The sequence below is a fragment of the Osmia lignaria genome, chromosome 4 (genome assembly GCF_051020975.1).
Source record: "Osmia lignaria lignaria isolate PbOS001 chromosome 4, iyOsmLign1, whole genome shotgun sequence".
In the NCBI taxonomy this organism is placed as follows: Eukaryota; Metazoa; Arthropoda; class Insecta; order Hymenoptera; family Megachilidae; genus Osmia; species Osmia lignaria.
Window position 1 is genome coordinate 11442373 of NC_135035.1, and position 15416 is coordinate 11457788.

General features: G+C 44.9%; 2 protein-coding genes across 8 annotated transcripts in view; one reads left to right on the plus strand and one right to left on the minus strand.

The window, feature by feature from the left end:
- The window catches only part of LOC117603195 (calmodulin-alpha), a 58500-nt gene that overhangs the window by 6732 nt on the left and 36352 nt on the right, over positions 1-15416 (minus strand). For 5 of the 6 annotated variants that reach the window (XR_013062117.1, XM_034322091.2, XM_034322093.2 and 2 more), the window contains 5 exons: positions 6821-7063; positions 3072-3105; positions 1197-1298; positions 374-509; positions 153-301 (listed from right to left, as the gene is read on the minus strand). Coding sequence is in view for 5 of the 6 variants with exons in the window: in XM_034322091.2 (XP_034177982.1) it covers positions 153-301; positions 374-509; positions 1197-1298; positions 3072-3105; positions 6821-7063 (664 nt within the window). In the remaining variant the exon portion in view is untranslated. Of the gene's footprint in view, positions 1-152; positions 302-373; positions 510-1196; positions 1299-3071; positions 3106-4977; positions 5719-6820; positions 7064-15416 lie in introns of those variants that run through there. The other variant, XM_034322094.2, reaches the window with a different exon arrangement.
- On the plus strand, positions 10141-13461 carry TpnCIIb (troponin C type IIb). 2 transcript variants are annotated; one of them, XM_034322095.1, is made up of 5 exons: positions 10141-10281; positions 10606-10624; positions 11269-11412; positions 12320-12568; positions 13142-13461. In XM_034322095.1, the coding sequence occupies exons 1-5, from the start codon at positions 10279-10281 to the stop codon at positions 13168-13170; spliced, it is 444 nt and encodes a 147-aa protein (XP_034177986.1). In that variant the 5' UTR covers positions 10141-10278; the 3' UTR covers positions 13171-13461. The 2 variants fall into 2 exon arrangements, with proteins under 2 accessions (XP_034177986.1, XP_034177987.1); XM_034322096.1 differs by lacking the exon at positions 10141-10281 and having other exon boundaries at positions 10606-10733.

Here is a 15416-nt window from a genome sequence, read left to right on the forward strand (position 1 = left end):
CTCGAACTTTTACATTTAAGATCGTAATTAGTTTCATTGGTCACATTACGTTTTCTATGTCGAGAAACTTTCCACGGACGACAGAAACTTTTTAAAACACTCGAGAATTATGAGACCGATAATGAACCATTAAATTGAAAGAAACATATTACCTTCATAATTCACCATCCCGTCACCGTCGAGATCCGCTTCCTTGATCATGTCGTCGACTTCCTCTTCCGATAGTTTCTCCCCAAGGTTCGTCATTACGTGTCGTAGTTCCTTCGATGAGATCATTCCGTCGTTGTTCTTGTCGAATACTCTGAGAAAAGCATGAAAAGTGTTATTTTATTTAAAAGAGAGAACAATGACGATGAAGGTGACATGAAAGTACTTGAATGCTTCGCGCAGCTCTTTTTCACCGTCGGCACCCTTCATTTTCTTTGACATCATTTGGAGGAATTCGTTGAACTCGATGGTACCGTTTCCATCTTGATCCACTTCGTTCACCATATCTCGTAGCTCTGTTTCTAAAATCGGAAATTGGCCAGATATGAAGAATTGTTTGCGGACGGTAGAATTAAAAGTTGTCATTCAAACGACGCGACAACGCCTCGTTTCCTTCGTGTTCCCTTTCTGTTAGTTGACGTGCGCGTGTAATTCATGCGCGTACATTCATCGTCGTTTCATGGAAGACATTTAATTTCCCCCGGCAGATCCCTCGGGGCGGGAATAGAAGAACTCGACGCGTAGTTAATTAACCAAGGCCTGCACGTGCGCCTGGCTGTCATAGTTTCTAGCTTAGGACCGGTCGAAAGTTAATTTTCCCTAAGCTCTTGTCCCAGCCTAGTTTTCAGGAATTTACCGTTTTCGAAAGCCCTCGAAACTGTCGACCGAGATATTAATTTAATAAGAAGCGTTCTTGTAAAGTTGACGTTCCGTTTCAAACTTTTGACGATCGAATATCATTTATCAGTCGTGCTATCATTTATTTAGCGTTAGCTGACACATCGTTCTTGTTAAATTGCCGTATTAGTATCCAATAGACAATACGGCGGTTCAGCTAGCTAGTGGTTTAGATTACCGTTATATTTTTTGGTCGCACGTGGAGAGCTTTCGTCAGCTTGTGGCTTGGAGCCAGCTCGCGTCTACCTTGCTACACGTGGACTACACGCGGCCACTTCTTTTCCTATGAAATTACTCAAAGTACCACTTACCAGACGGCCTCTGTCCCAACGATCGCATGACCACCCCAAGTTCCGCCATCGTGATGGTTCCATCTTCGTCTTTGTCGAATAGCATGAACGCCTCCTTGAATTCTGAAACAATAAATTGTCTGCCGTTTCATGGCCGATCCGCTGATCTCTGACTTCCAATGTTTCATTGATCTTCTCGTTTAAAGAGCAACCGAGAATTCAAGCATCGAATTTCGTTTTAGCTAATCGAAACTGATTGAAACGACTCGCGACGCGTTTATACGAGGTACTATCGAGATTGAAACGCGAGAATAATTTCACCGTGATTTCTCTTTCTCTGCTTTCGTTGCAGCCACGGCGTCGTGGTTTCGTTGAAAATTCCAGAGATCGGCCAACCGAACCGTAAATAACAAAAGGGAAAAACTCTGGCGGAAATTTGGCAATAGAACGATATACAACAAACGGTTCTGCTCGGCGTCGCATTGTTGAGAACTCGCGAATTTAGATGTCTATTAATCATGAGCGATCCTGTGCGAGTGTATGCATGCGTGTGCAAATGTGTGGTCAGGCGTTACAAGTCGTGCTAAACTAGTTGAGATCGCGCGAGCGTCGGGCAAGTAGCCAGCCCCGACGGAATCATGAGAGATGCGTCGTTATAAATTCTCAGATCCTCCGACGAACAGGGTGTAGTAAAAATCCGTCCGCAATCGTTTGACAAAAGGAATAGAATTTGTAAATATCAATTCGCCTGGTAATAGTGGCACAAACAATTGCTCTGTTGGGAGAGTAATAAATCACGCGAGGTAACGAATCTGGTGGTAAAGATCCGGCAGATTATAGTATGAAATCACGAAACGCGTCGCGACGGACCTCGGAATACTAGTTTCTAGACATGGTCGTTCGATCTTTATCGTTCGCCTCGTAGATCGAGCTGCATTCACCTTGCGTTTATCATCGCGTAAACACCCGGCGATGCATTAACGTGCACAAACGAGAGGGCAATTTCTCATTCAGCGGTTTCCCGTAGGTACAATCAGCGATCTCTGGTCGCGTGCCATTGCAAAAACTTGCGACGGAACGCAACGTTTGAAAGCTCCACGATGCCGAATAACCGCGGACGCGAGTAAAGCCAATGTTCGCAGTCACGTGAGCTCGAAATAATGTTTTATGAAACATTATTTCACCAAGATATAACGCGATATACCCTTACGTAAAGGTACTCTGGTTAATTGAATGACCTTACACGCGGCTACTCGTTTCGGAAGCACGAATCGTTCATGCCACGATCTCTCGAGTTAATTAATCAAAGCATCAACGAGTAGAAACGAGCGAACGCGAAGCGAGACCAAAGTGCTTTTGTAACACGCTCTTTTCCGAAGGGAAGTAGCTTTAGCACGACGTTCAGTGCAATTAAAAAGAGTTCCCCGCGTATTGCGGCATTGCGGTGAAAATCGCGAACAACTTCTCCGACTGTAATTTGCGAAACGAGGTACATACCTCGAGTACCACTGCCGAGCTAACGTGTCATACGTATGTTCGCGTTCGCGTTCACGTTCGTTCATCGTTGAAAACGCCGAAAAAATTTCGTTCGACGTTCCACTCGTTAGCGTTTTGCCTGTAGACGCTTGAATTCTGGGTCAAAATCTTGACTCGTTACACTAACACGATGTTCGACGAAAGAAAGATGTTTGTTGCTCTCTTTTTCGCGCCGTCAAAGGCAACAGACCTCTTAAAACCGTTCCATCCCGTGCGACGGAAAAACGAGCTGTAATATCGTGAAAATGCGAATAATTGCGGCCGTTCGTAATTTTGCAAATCTGTCTTGGAAGCAGAGTTTTAGCAACGCTGGATGAAATTTCGTACGGACGATGAATGCGTTATTTAAAATCCACTTACCAGCCACCTGATCCTCCGTGAGCCCATATTCAGACTGAAAAAAAGGAAAAGAAAACAGGAAATGAGCCAAATTGGAAGATGCGAGAAACGGTGCAGGATTTAATTAAATCGTTAACGCGTCACGGTTGCATTTCGTCAAAGTTCAACATGCAGCGGAGTTGATGCAAGCTGTGGCAATTTGTTTGAATTTCCAGCGAAATCTCATTAATCCCATTAAATTAACGGTGAATAATTTTCTGTCCGGTAATTACCCTGCCGGTTGATTAACTTTTTTTCCTCGATTCATCGTATGCTTTCGTTCGATTCGGTGAAATAAAACGGTATCCGTTCCGTTAAGGTATTCGAGGAATGCAGCCTCCACTTTGGGGCAAGTTAATTAATGTAACACCGTTCCACCGTTTTCCAGCGAGTGTTTAATCACGTAGACGTATGCACGTACGGTCACGTAGAATTCGCACGATTAACGACCCTGTCCTAACTTGCAAATTGCTCGGGCCACGGTAATACCCGTGCCGGCTTATCCGCCTTCTACACGCGACTGTACTCGACATTGGTAAATCAGCATTAATAGACAGCGGATTAAGGAACATATGCCGGTAGCACGATTACAGCAGCACCGACTTATCAGCAATTCCATAGTCCGCTATTGGCATTTATGCGTACGCCATTGTGCAAATCGCTTTGCTGATACGAAGATCTTTGTGTACTTGGCATCTCTTGACAAGGTTTGCCGGTAGAAAATATTCCCTTTCATCAGCGATGACAAATTAATCTGCTTAACACAATTGGATGAGAAATCGACGACGAGACTCCTTAAGTTTAAGTAGTATGAGTGCGTTATTTACGCGTCAAACGGAGCGCTATGGCTCTGATTTAATTGCCTGGCAATTAAATTGTCTATACGAGTGAGTTTGCCACTCGGTCAATCTTTGGCGGATTGCCTGTTAAGCTCACCCGTGGCTCTGCTCGTTAATGGGAATACCGAGAAGAGTTCCAAGCGTGATTATTAATAATGAGATGTTGCAACTTCGCCGAGCCACTCGATACGGCGTAATCGGGGTCGCGCGTGGAAACAACGAAACTGAAAAAGGTCGTTAGATTATTTCGTTCGGAAATGGTGGGTGGCAAAGGATAATTTGGGACTTGATTGCCTCCTTGGAGAACGTAATCGCCTTAGGAAGTGCTCGAAGTAACCAATTTCCTGGCAGTGTCGTTAATACGAGCGTTTTAGAAATAGTTTCCTAGAAGCTCGCGCTAATGAAGCTCACCATAAGCTAAACGGATTGGTTAACTTTGCTTGTGAGTCAGCCATCGAGTGATCTATGGTTACAGGCGCATCTTGGATGTTGCAATTTATACCGAAATAAACTTGTTGAATTCCAAAATTTATAAATATGATATAGACAACGTCAAGCGTTTCTTCTTTGTCCTTTTCTCGAACGATCACTTTGACTCTTAGTCTGTCACATGGCATTGCATCAATTGCAAGTTAGCCTGTCACGGAAACTCGTTGGTTCGGTAATCCAGAAACATTCGGGGATGTCGCTTCGAAATGACTTTCACGGATTACGTCCATGGATATCCGTGAATGTAACCGTAAGCACTGTGAGAAAGTGACACAAGCCTGTCGGATCTGTCTTAGTCGAAAGCTCTTGGTTCGATGCTTCGAGGCTCTTTGGAGGTAGACAGAGTCGGCGTTCAACTAGGTCACGTCCTTTTCCAGCGTTTCTCAGAGGGACTCGCATAAATTCGCGAAAATTCAGCTCACCGTTTACGAGTATACGCGTCTGCTCCGCATTTATATGATCCCTTTGAATTTCTGTTGCAAACTCAAACACGCGGTCTCGATCGCGTCCATTCAAAGCGAATTAATATGTTCAAAGAATTTTTTAGTCGAATTACTCACGCTTATTTGTCGAATTTGTCCATCTATGGTGCTCGTTAGTCTTCGCAGCCTCCCATAGGCCGACGTATATTTCTTCTCGGCGTCCATCATGTCGAACAATAATGTCACACGCACTAATTTTATCGATTAACAATTTGACAGCGTTAAAGACACTTTCCAAATTCACATTTGATCTCAGCAGTCAGTTGCACCGTTTCATAGACCCTTCATCCTTCTGTTTAATTTCACTCGAATCAATTTCTTTTTTCTTTCAAGTTTATCTTAAAAAAAGTTTTGGGTCCTCCCACACGAAGAGCCTGCCACACGTTAATCGAACTAGCGCGGATACAGGACCGAACACAAATAATATTTATGGACTAGCGTGCGGTAACGTCACCGCTTGTTTGTGGCAGCGAATCGTCCGACTTGACTTCATTCTGATCCTCCCCTCTCGATTCATGCGTAAAACAGTGGTGACGATATTTCCCGGTCAAGACGTACCAGAGATTGTTATGCACGACGACTTTCTACGAACGCGTTATTCAAGCTAAGATGAAGCGAGCTTTCAAACCACCTTCGGCTGTTTTTAACTTGTCAACGCTCCTCGACGATTGGCCCACTATCTTCTTCTCTGTTTGCTTCTCGTTTTCTGTCTTCATCTATCTTTCATTCTGTTTCTGTTAATGGCAACTTGCTCGCACTAGATTTGCCAAACGATACGCGGTAAGCTGCGCGACGGATCCATCTTTCATCTGATTGCGACTGATCGAGTAGATATCTCCTTGAAAACGATTTTCAGTACGCGAGACGCCAACTCATCAGTTGGTCAGCCAAACTGAATCGAGCATGATTTAACCGGACAACGACTGCAATTACGAAGTCTGCCACAAATATTTCGGCCGTTCTAACTTTGGGCGATCTTATTATTGCATACCTTGCTTTCCGTGCGTCAGTCAAGATCGAGTTTCTTGAACTTACAATTGCTGTATGTATTATTCACATCGGAATCGAAAACGAAGAACATTGAAATTGGTCAATATTTTCCTTAGCGAGAGATTCGTTTCAGTAGGACGAAGGTAAAGTCGTCTGCAACTATTTCTGGAGCGTCGCGACGAAAAATCACGGACATGTTGACCCGCTTTGTCGTAGGTGTCGTCTTGTAAATTTCTTGAAATGCATTCCCGCTTGCTATTTTTACAAATATTTGATACCGAGTCAAACAACACTGTTGCCGTACCCTTGAATACAACTTGCATACACAGAGGCAATTTATACGATGGGAAACTCGTTTCGCGTTTTATTGGATCGTGGCTGTCGCGTCATCGGTGAATTGACCTTTGCTTACGACATACCCTAGGGTTAAGTATTGAATTGAATTCGTTTCAAATAAACGACAATTATCGAGATCACCAGTGACCAACCTCGGAACGTGATACAATTGAGTAGCCGAAAGAAAAAAGTAAAAAAGTTCAAGTAGCGTTAATGTTTTAAAATTCAAGGTAGCAAGAAGATTGTGTTTCAAATGATTATTCCTACTGCGACAGTTAACGCGTTAAACTTAGACGGTTTTCAAATTATTCTTGTTCGTGGACCCGTGCTACCATCTAATGGAGGAGGACGGTCTAGATCAGACGGGTCTGCTCACTGCTATCCGTTTCTACTGTGCTCAGTCTGGTCGGTATTAACGTGGATAAAGAACTTTGTATCTTTAGATATGGTCCATCGCTGTATTTCATCGAAAAGCTAGCTTACTCTTGCGCGGTAGTAGTAAAATCGACCGTGTCTGACCAATACCGACCGTTACTACTGCGGGGCGGCGCGGCGGACGAGTAAGCCGCGAAGAGAAAGAAACGATCTTACTCACCAGATTGATGGTGACGATAAGGTCGTACTGCTGCCTCTGTCCCTTCTTCTTGTTCTTGCCGGTCTTAACGGAAGCTGCCTTTGGCGTGACCTTAACCTGCCCTTTCTGAGCAGAGGGCTTCTGTGCCGGTTTCGCGGCACTTTTTGCACCAGGCGCCACCTTTTGCCCGGCTGCAGGTGCTTTTTGACCCGCGGATCCCTTCTGGTTGACATGACCCACTCCATCTGCTGGTTTGTTGCGAGCCTATCGTGCGGAAAATAAAAGAGCATCGTTAGATTCGTTGGCGATCGATAGCGGCCACCGGGCTACCTCTATCGGCGGACGTGTAATCGCGCTTTGCTTCCCACGTGACCGCGGATTAATGGAATTTCGAGGGTGAGTCGAAACCCAGCACCGTTCGAGCTGTTCCTTTTAATTGCAGCCTGATTAAACAAGCGGCAAATGGAACCACGAAATTCGTTTGCAAACTCTTCTTCTTCTTTTTCCCTTCGTCAGCAGCTTCGTTTCTGCAGTTGAACATAGTTTCGTCACCAGATCGTCGAATTTCTCCTTTGTTTCCCTGCTATAATGACTTTTCATCGACTTTCGTCTGAACTGCGGTAGACACGAGGCGACCAAGGTTCGCTTAAAATGAAAGGATCAGCTCATAGAAACGAGGGTACAGTTTAGGGGTTGAAATTGGAGGGACCTTTTAAAAGACGGTCGTTATCTATCGCGTTTTCCCAGGGGAACAGTTTGTATAAATTTGCAAGCTCAATCGAATGCAGACAAAGTGAGCATCAGGAATTGCAAAAATGACGTTGTTTACCGATCCTACGGTTCGCTGTGGCTAAAACGTAAACTAGGCCATCGTCGATTGCAAATTTCTTTTACTCTCGATCGCAAGGTTATCATTTATGTTTTGTATTTTTATAAAACGCTATCAATGCGTTTTGAGCAAGGTTCGAATCGAAGAAGAAAGCGTTAGCGAGAAAGAAATGGCGAAAAAACGAAGGGTTACGCAGCGAGAACAATCAGTGGAAACGAAAATTCGTTTCTCTCAGGGGATAAAAGAAATCTAAGGTCGTAGAACGAACAATACCCTCAATTACGAGTCGAGAATCCGAGCGAGCGTTGAGTTTACATTTCGAGGTCGGGGATGCATCGCGCTGCATTGTTCGCAGATTCATGCTAATGACACATCGTTGAATGATCCACGGTAATTTCTGAGACTTTAGCCATCGCCCGCCACCGAGCCTATTGTTTTATTTTCCTGTTAGCTTTTCCGTGGAAATGAATCGCCTGCCACGATAATCAACACGCTGATATAGCTAAGACCAACTGTTTAATTTGTACCAATTTAAACGGCTACGTGAAATAGCATTTCCAAGTCATAAATATAAAAGAAGCCTTTGATATTCGTTAAAGCGTATGATTCGTTGAATCTCGAAACGAGCAGAATCTATTTTCTGTCTGCGATTCTTGAATTAAACGATCCTCAATGAATCAGCTGCGCCATCGTCCACGTAGCAATCGAAGCGACCAGCAAAGGCCGAAACAGAGCTCTCGAAACGATCCATTCGACGGGGGAGTTCCAATTGACAATCTTTAAAGGCATAAAAGTCTTTAGATAGCTTTAGGTCGATCCTGTAAATCGAATATCCTCGTTATCGCGAAATAAACGGAAGCCTGCGTTCGCCTCTCCTGGCAAACAATCGTGCAGATACGAATCTCTGGAAACGAGTCGGATTCCGACGGCGTTGATGCACATCGGGTGGGAATAAATCGAGTCAGTTGATACAAACTTCCGGCCGATCTGGTATCTGCCGTGGAGGCCAAGAGGAAGAGATTCGATAACACAACGTGGAACGACGAAAACTGGACCGTATATAAAACAATACGATCGTTCGAACTTCGACTTTGAAAATCCAGCCAGCTCTGAAATAAAAGTAAAATTTCCACTATGAGTCATCGTTTTTCGAACTATTTATGCAATCGACGAGAAAAGAGGGTGAACCAAGAAGTTCGTCGACCGTTTGCCCAATTACACGGCAAGGTAGACCCTGATTTAAATATAGAATGACTCGGGTGAGGTACACAATTGGTATTGGACATTCTAAAAATACCATGGAGTTTATTCAAATAATAATTCCACGTAGAGATGGCACGCCTTGCGTGGGAGGAACTGACGAGATAATTATAGCGTTTGCCTTCTACCGCGTTCTTACGAAAAGCACTATATCATCCAACGCAGCCGGACGTAAAAAAAAACGCAGCTAGAGCTGCACTCTGCTGTCGTTTACCAGCTTCGCGACATAACAATAACATTTTTCGTCACGCTGCGATGCGTCAAGTTACGCCGTTATGCAACTATAATCGGCGAGACCCCGTTCCCTTCTGAGAGCTGCCATAAATAATACCAGCGCTCCGCGAAAGAAACAATGAATTTTAACCCTTTACCCTCGAACTCATTTTTAATTAACTTCAATTATCTGGCAATCAGGAATACCAAGATGTTTTTCATGTTTACGGGACTCGATTCAATCAGAATGGTTTAATCAGAATCTGGCAATGGTTCGTGTACAGAGTTTCGATCGATCTCATAAATCGGATATATATGTACTAGATAATTCTTCTACGGGCCAACTCTATTAATCCACGAGTGTCCGAGGATATTAAATTTCTTGGTAACAAATAAAAAGAATCGACAATATATTGCGCGAAGCGATGTGATGGTTGAATGGAAAGCAGTAGTATCATAGTCTGGAATGTTTTGAAATAGCATCGTCCCCACTTCTTTCCCCGTTCTGTTACCGTGTTCCTGTCCGCCTACTCCAAGAACAGTTTCTGCGGTGCAGGAAAATTTTACTGCTTTTCCCTAAAACTTTTTGGCAGGCGGTCCGATCCGTGTCGAAAACAACCACATAGCAGAGTATCTAAGTAATATTCTCTCCCTATAATGTATCGAGATGCTCGCTTTTTTAACGAGCAATCGTTTTGACGCGGCAATTTGTCGTTTCGATGTTGAAAACTCTTAAACCATTTAAGAACTCGATTACGCTGCACTCGAGGAACGTTCTAGTTTCAATTTTACGAGGAATATCCAGTTTCTTGGTAGTTAAGAGCACGGGGACGAACAAAGTTCCTCAAGATTTTCGACCATCAAACGCGCCCGAACATTCCAAGAGTGACAGGTTGACACGTGTCCTTGAGTTGGGCGCGTTTTCGGGACGCGTTAGTCACACGTTTAACACGAAGAACCGTAGCATTATAGCGGCGTGAACTGACGTCGCGACGCCTCACCCGCGCGGAAACCCGTGGATTTCGATAGTTCGCAGGAAGGGGTGAGAGAGAAACTCTTCTCCTCCCCTTCCATGCGTTCTAGCTGAGCTTATAAAAGATATCCAGTGCGGATAAACCATTAGTTCGAAACAACGAAGGGACAGAGCATCGAGTTAATCGCATACAACGCACAGAAGATGGTCAGTTCCATTACGATCGAGTGTCGAACGAGCTTCGGCTGTGTTACGGGTTGTTGCTGTTGTTGCACGCGAACGCATTAATTGGTGGATTCTGTGCGGAAACGATAGAGTACCGGCAGCATTGGCCTGGCGCCAGCAATCTTTCGATCGGATCAGCTTTTTCGTATGGGAAATAATCGACGGACGGTGAATTAAAACGCCGAGTCTCTATCGAAACTCGTTTCGCTTCCCTGCTTTCTCTCCCTCTGTCGTTTCCGCAGAAAAGTGCTGTTACACGTTTCAACAGTTTAATCGTACTGAAACTCGGTTTCTTCTTTGTTTCAGGATGAGGAACAAGTCAAAAGTAAGTACACCTTAACAATGGAACGAGTGGGAATGGGATTTCATTAAATTTAAAAGGTGTATTTCACGTGGGTAGAGGCGGGTCACGATTTTGAAGAAACGAATGAACCGTACGTTCTCTTACTCACGTTAGAATTTCTCTAGACTCGATTACTCTCTCCTAGTGATATCGATTTATCGCAATATTCAACGAATAACTCGATTCCATCACGCTATTTTGCGAACTTTCTCAGAAACGCTATACCTATGCTGCCGCGTCCACCTACGCGTTCCGTCGTTCCACCAGATACGGCACAGGGTAGAGAACGCGTTACGCTTTCGACGTGATTGCGCAATCCCAGCTTCCTATCGCAAAATAAACCGTCGATTGACTTGGCCGCGTTATTTTAATACGCACACACCACTGGCAGAGCGTGTAAATAAATAGGGGCCGGCGTGACGATGCGCCTCGAGTTCGCACAACCGCCTCTCGTCTCGCTCTAGAATTTTCAGAGGAATGCGAAGCGGCTTCTAATTCTGGCGGCTCGTTTCCGAGATACATACATTCGTCGATAAAACAACGAACATCGACGCCGGTTGTTAACCCCTTCCCGTCCTTCCCATTCGGGACACAGAGGAAAATGAAGGACTCGTTGTATTTTACAGTGCTCAAGAGAGCCTTCTCCATGTTCGATTCGACAAAGTCGGGTCGGATCGAGAAGGAAAAAGTAAGAACGATCCTGAACACCCTGGGGCACACTTTCGATGATCACGAGCTGGAAGTGCTATTGAAACAAGAGGATGACGAAGGTACGGATATTTCCGATTTCCTGCAATTCGCTCGTCCAAGAGTCGTAAACAAGCATTTCGTTGCATTCCCGCGAGTATTATAGCAATTTTTGGACCGACGCGACGCGACGCTGGGTGCGCCACCGACCGATGCCTTCGTTCGATCGAATCGGGCCAAATAATTCATGATATAATGGCTGAGACGCGGCAATGCACGTGTATAGAGGTAACGAAAGCTAAACGACGCGGACGCGAAAACTTTCCTACGTCTTTTCCAGCCGAAGGCTCGTTCGATTCGCGTTCAACGCAACGACCAACTTTTTCTAATCGATTGCCACACGCGCGACTATTCTAGTCACCGTTTTCTTGTCGTCGCTTTCAGCTAATTAAACGCGCCACTTCGCGACATTTTACCCTTTCGTTTTAATCGCGGCGTTCGACTCGACGTTCCATCGAGGACAAATTAACCGTGACCGTCGATCGGTGATACCAAGCCGGACAACAGGAATTAGCGTAAGCCCATTGAATTGCCTCGAAATCGAGACAATGCGGCTGGCTAACAACGCATTCCGTGCTTCAGCTTTATCAGCCAGCATTATTATGCAGATATCGTCCTACGTGTCGACCGAATATCCGAGATATTCTCCGATTATTCTCGTTTCGAATCTAATTTTCCGTCGAGACGTCCCTCGCTCGGATCCTCGACGCGGATGCGACCGTTCGACGGACATTATATATCGATGCTCGTTATAAATTTCACATTTATTCCTGGTTCCGCGTAAACGGAGTCGCTTGGAACGCTACCAAGTACATTATCTTGGATATTTTTCCATGGGCATGCTTGTTTACTGTGTCGCGACTACGTCAAACTAAAGATAGTGTGTACGAAGAAGAGAGGGTTTTAATCGACGATTGATCGGCCTTTCAGGCAGCGGCAAATTAAGTTTCGATTCGTTCTACCGGGTGGCCAGCCACTTCCAAGAGGAGGACGACGAGGCTCTGCAAAAGGAACTGAAAGAGGCTTTCAGGCTGTACGATAAGGAAGGCAACGGTTACATTCCCACGAGTTCTTTGCGAGAAATCCTTATGGCTCTGGACGATCAGATAACTCCAGATCAAATGGACGGCATGATCGCTGAAATTGATACCGACGGCTCTGGTACCGTCGACTTTGACGGTGAGTTTTCATTTTTTTAATGGACTAACTGTTTGCGTGTTGTAATTTTCCTCCCCCTTTAAAGAAACCTAGTCACCAGTGACCTCCATGGTAATTAACGTGTTGAGATACCGGTACCTTGTCGATATATCAGCTCGATTACGCATTACGATATTTTTGGCAAAGAAAAGTTTCTCGAACGAGAGAGCAGTTACGATACCGAGCACGCGAACTTTTTTGTTAGCCCGATATCTATAGAATTCGTTATAGTGGCTCGTGCGAGGGCTTGATTAAACCTCGAACGTCTTAATACACCGTTCTTTGAAAGCTTCTTTCAAAAAACTCGGGCCAGGCCTTATAATGGGGCAAGGATACGACCTAGTTACTTTCCAGGGGAAAGATTCGTCTTCTACGACGATCAAATGAAAAGAACTATATCGTAATAATCTCGAGGATTACGCAACGTTTCATCCGATAATAAAAGCTTTGCCATGGAGAATTCGTTGTAAAAGTGACGAGGCCTCTAATAAGGAAGTTTTTCTACGTCTTTGAATGAACGCGTTCGATTAACCTCGTTAATTTTTTCTCTTACAGAGTTCATGGAGATGATGACCGGCGATTAAACGACTCATCGCGAACTCACCGTTTCGCGTGAAAGGAACTCTTGCATTTTCTTTCTACGATACTCCCGTTAATCGTGGGCGAACGAGCGATCCTCTGTCTCTCTTTCTCTTTTTCGAAATTGAAATTCCACCGGAGAGAATAGAGCACGCGTTACTCGTTTGGGCCGAGCTTGGACACAAAGGATTGCAGAGACTTTACTGGATTCTATCTTGCTCGTACCATTTGTTCCCGCGTCATGTATCGGAATCGTTAATTGAACACTCGATTAAACGCTATCTTTCACGATCGCACATCGCTTGATTCTTTTGTTTGTCTGATGAATCGACAACAGTCATGAAGCAAGAGAGCAACCATATTCTTGCCGGAAATCGACCGGTTCCCTGAAATCGTCCCTTTTTCATGGTAAGGAATCAAGGTAACCGATAATCTCGAAAATCAGAAAGTTGTGTGGGATATTAATCACAGATCTTTGACGAATAAATCGGTGAGCGTGCAGGAGGCTCGCGTTCGAATTCCATGAAGGCCACTTATTCGATCAAGTCGGCCATCGACTCGCGACTAGGTTCGAGGTCTTCGTGCTTTATAGGTTCGCGGTGTGCATGTGCGGCCAGGTTATCGAGGTTATACACGATGATACCGCTTGGTTGGTCATTCGATAACAACGAGAATATCCGAGCACTCATCGGGACGTTTGCTTTTCGATTCAATTGCCAGCTCAATTTTGTCTGGATTGCACTTTTTGCCTTGACTCAACGGGTACAAGTTGCATCCTATGGCAAATGAAAACTGACAGTGATAATAAATGAATCTTGTCTTGCTTCATTAATTCGTAACGAGGGAAGTTATCGTGCTCCCTAATGGTTTTCCATTGGAGAGAACGAGGTTGCAAATTTCAACACTCGACAAGGGAGCAATTGCAGACGATCACTCTCGAATCCTGAGAACGATGAGCGCCTTTAAAAGATTCTTTTGGACGGAAAAGAAGGCGAGAAAGTCGGGATCCAGTGAAAACGCCCAGAAACACCCCTCGCCGCCCAACGTCTCCCATGTTCCGCTTTCGGCTTTCGCCCCTCGCTTCTTTCTCCCTCTATCATCCCTTCTCGCCTTCTCTCTTCTAGCTTCTCGCTTCGTCTCTTCAGCCAGGACCACGGCTGCTGGCCTGGCCCCGGCCGTTTCACCCACTCAAGTTTTGTCCGAGTGGTTGCGAGCGAGACCCGGAAGCCGCTTCCGAAGGATCAATAATTGGGGCCGACTGCAACCGCCCTTGAAAAGCTATACCCTCTGGGTGCACGGGTGGTGCTTCGTAAAAATGCATCGACGATTCAAAGGACCGTGTAAATGTGTCCAAGATGAACACACGAGGCTTTGATTACTCGAAATATCGTGATGGGTGTCAGATGAAAAGCTCGTAGATATTTTGGTAAAAAGTGTGTCTGTATACAAAAACGTTTCCACGGGATATCTCGAGTTAATGGTAGTTATTAAAACGCTATGAAACGCTGGTAAGACTTGTTACACGAGGGAAACAAAAGGTAAGGTATAGCCCTGAAGAGCAATTACAATAATTGCGACCTGGATTGTTCGTCTTTATACTCGTGACGTTGTAACGTCGTCGTTTTCTATGCGTTTAATACGAGTTCTCGTGCCGTTGTTCGTCGAGTGACGTAGCGATCTGCGTCGGGAGCCAGGAAACGTTCGCAGCTGAACGAACGCGTGGATAGAACCAGTAGTCGATTAAATCGTGTCGAGAGATCGACGTGACACGAATGACGGATATCCAATACACTCGTCGGAGTAGAAAAGCTCAGCACGGTTACAGCAGGTGCAAGCTTGTGCACGAAAAGATTCTATTCCACCGGTTTAACTTCCGTATCCTCGTTAGCAGCCTAGCTGTACACCCTATACAATTCTCCAGCAGAATCGTAGGGGAAAGTGGAGCAACGCTGGTACAGCACAAAGCGCATTACCGAAAATGCGACTAGAAATTCCGGATTATTCAATCGCACGTTGCCCCAATGCTCGACAACGTCACTCCTAATGATTCTAATAACGTCCGATGGAATTAACGCCATTGAAGATCGCTTGAATATGGTTCGTCAAAGACAACAGGCGGAGAACAAAGGTTTCTACGAGCAGCAGGGCGTGAAAGTGATCAAACAAACATGGAAAATCACGACCCTGGAACGTGTCAGTGCACCTACGACAGAATAGACAGAAACAAGTGAATAAGATTAATAATGAAAGT

Excerpts from the sequence above, each read along its gene's own strand:
- TpnCIIb (XM_034322095.1), top strand. Across the intron at positions 11,413-12,319 it reads GAAACAAGAGGATGACGAAG|GCAGCGGCAAATTAAGTTTC; the intron begins GTACGGATATTT and ends TCGGCCTTTCAG. Across the intron at positions 12,569-13,141 it reads TGGTACCGTCGACTTTGACG|AGTTCATGGAGATGATGACC; the intron begins GTGAGTTTTCAT and ends TTTCTCTTACAG.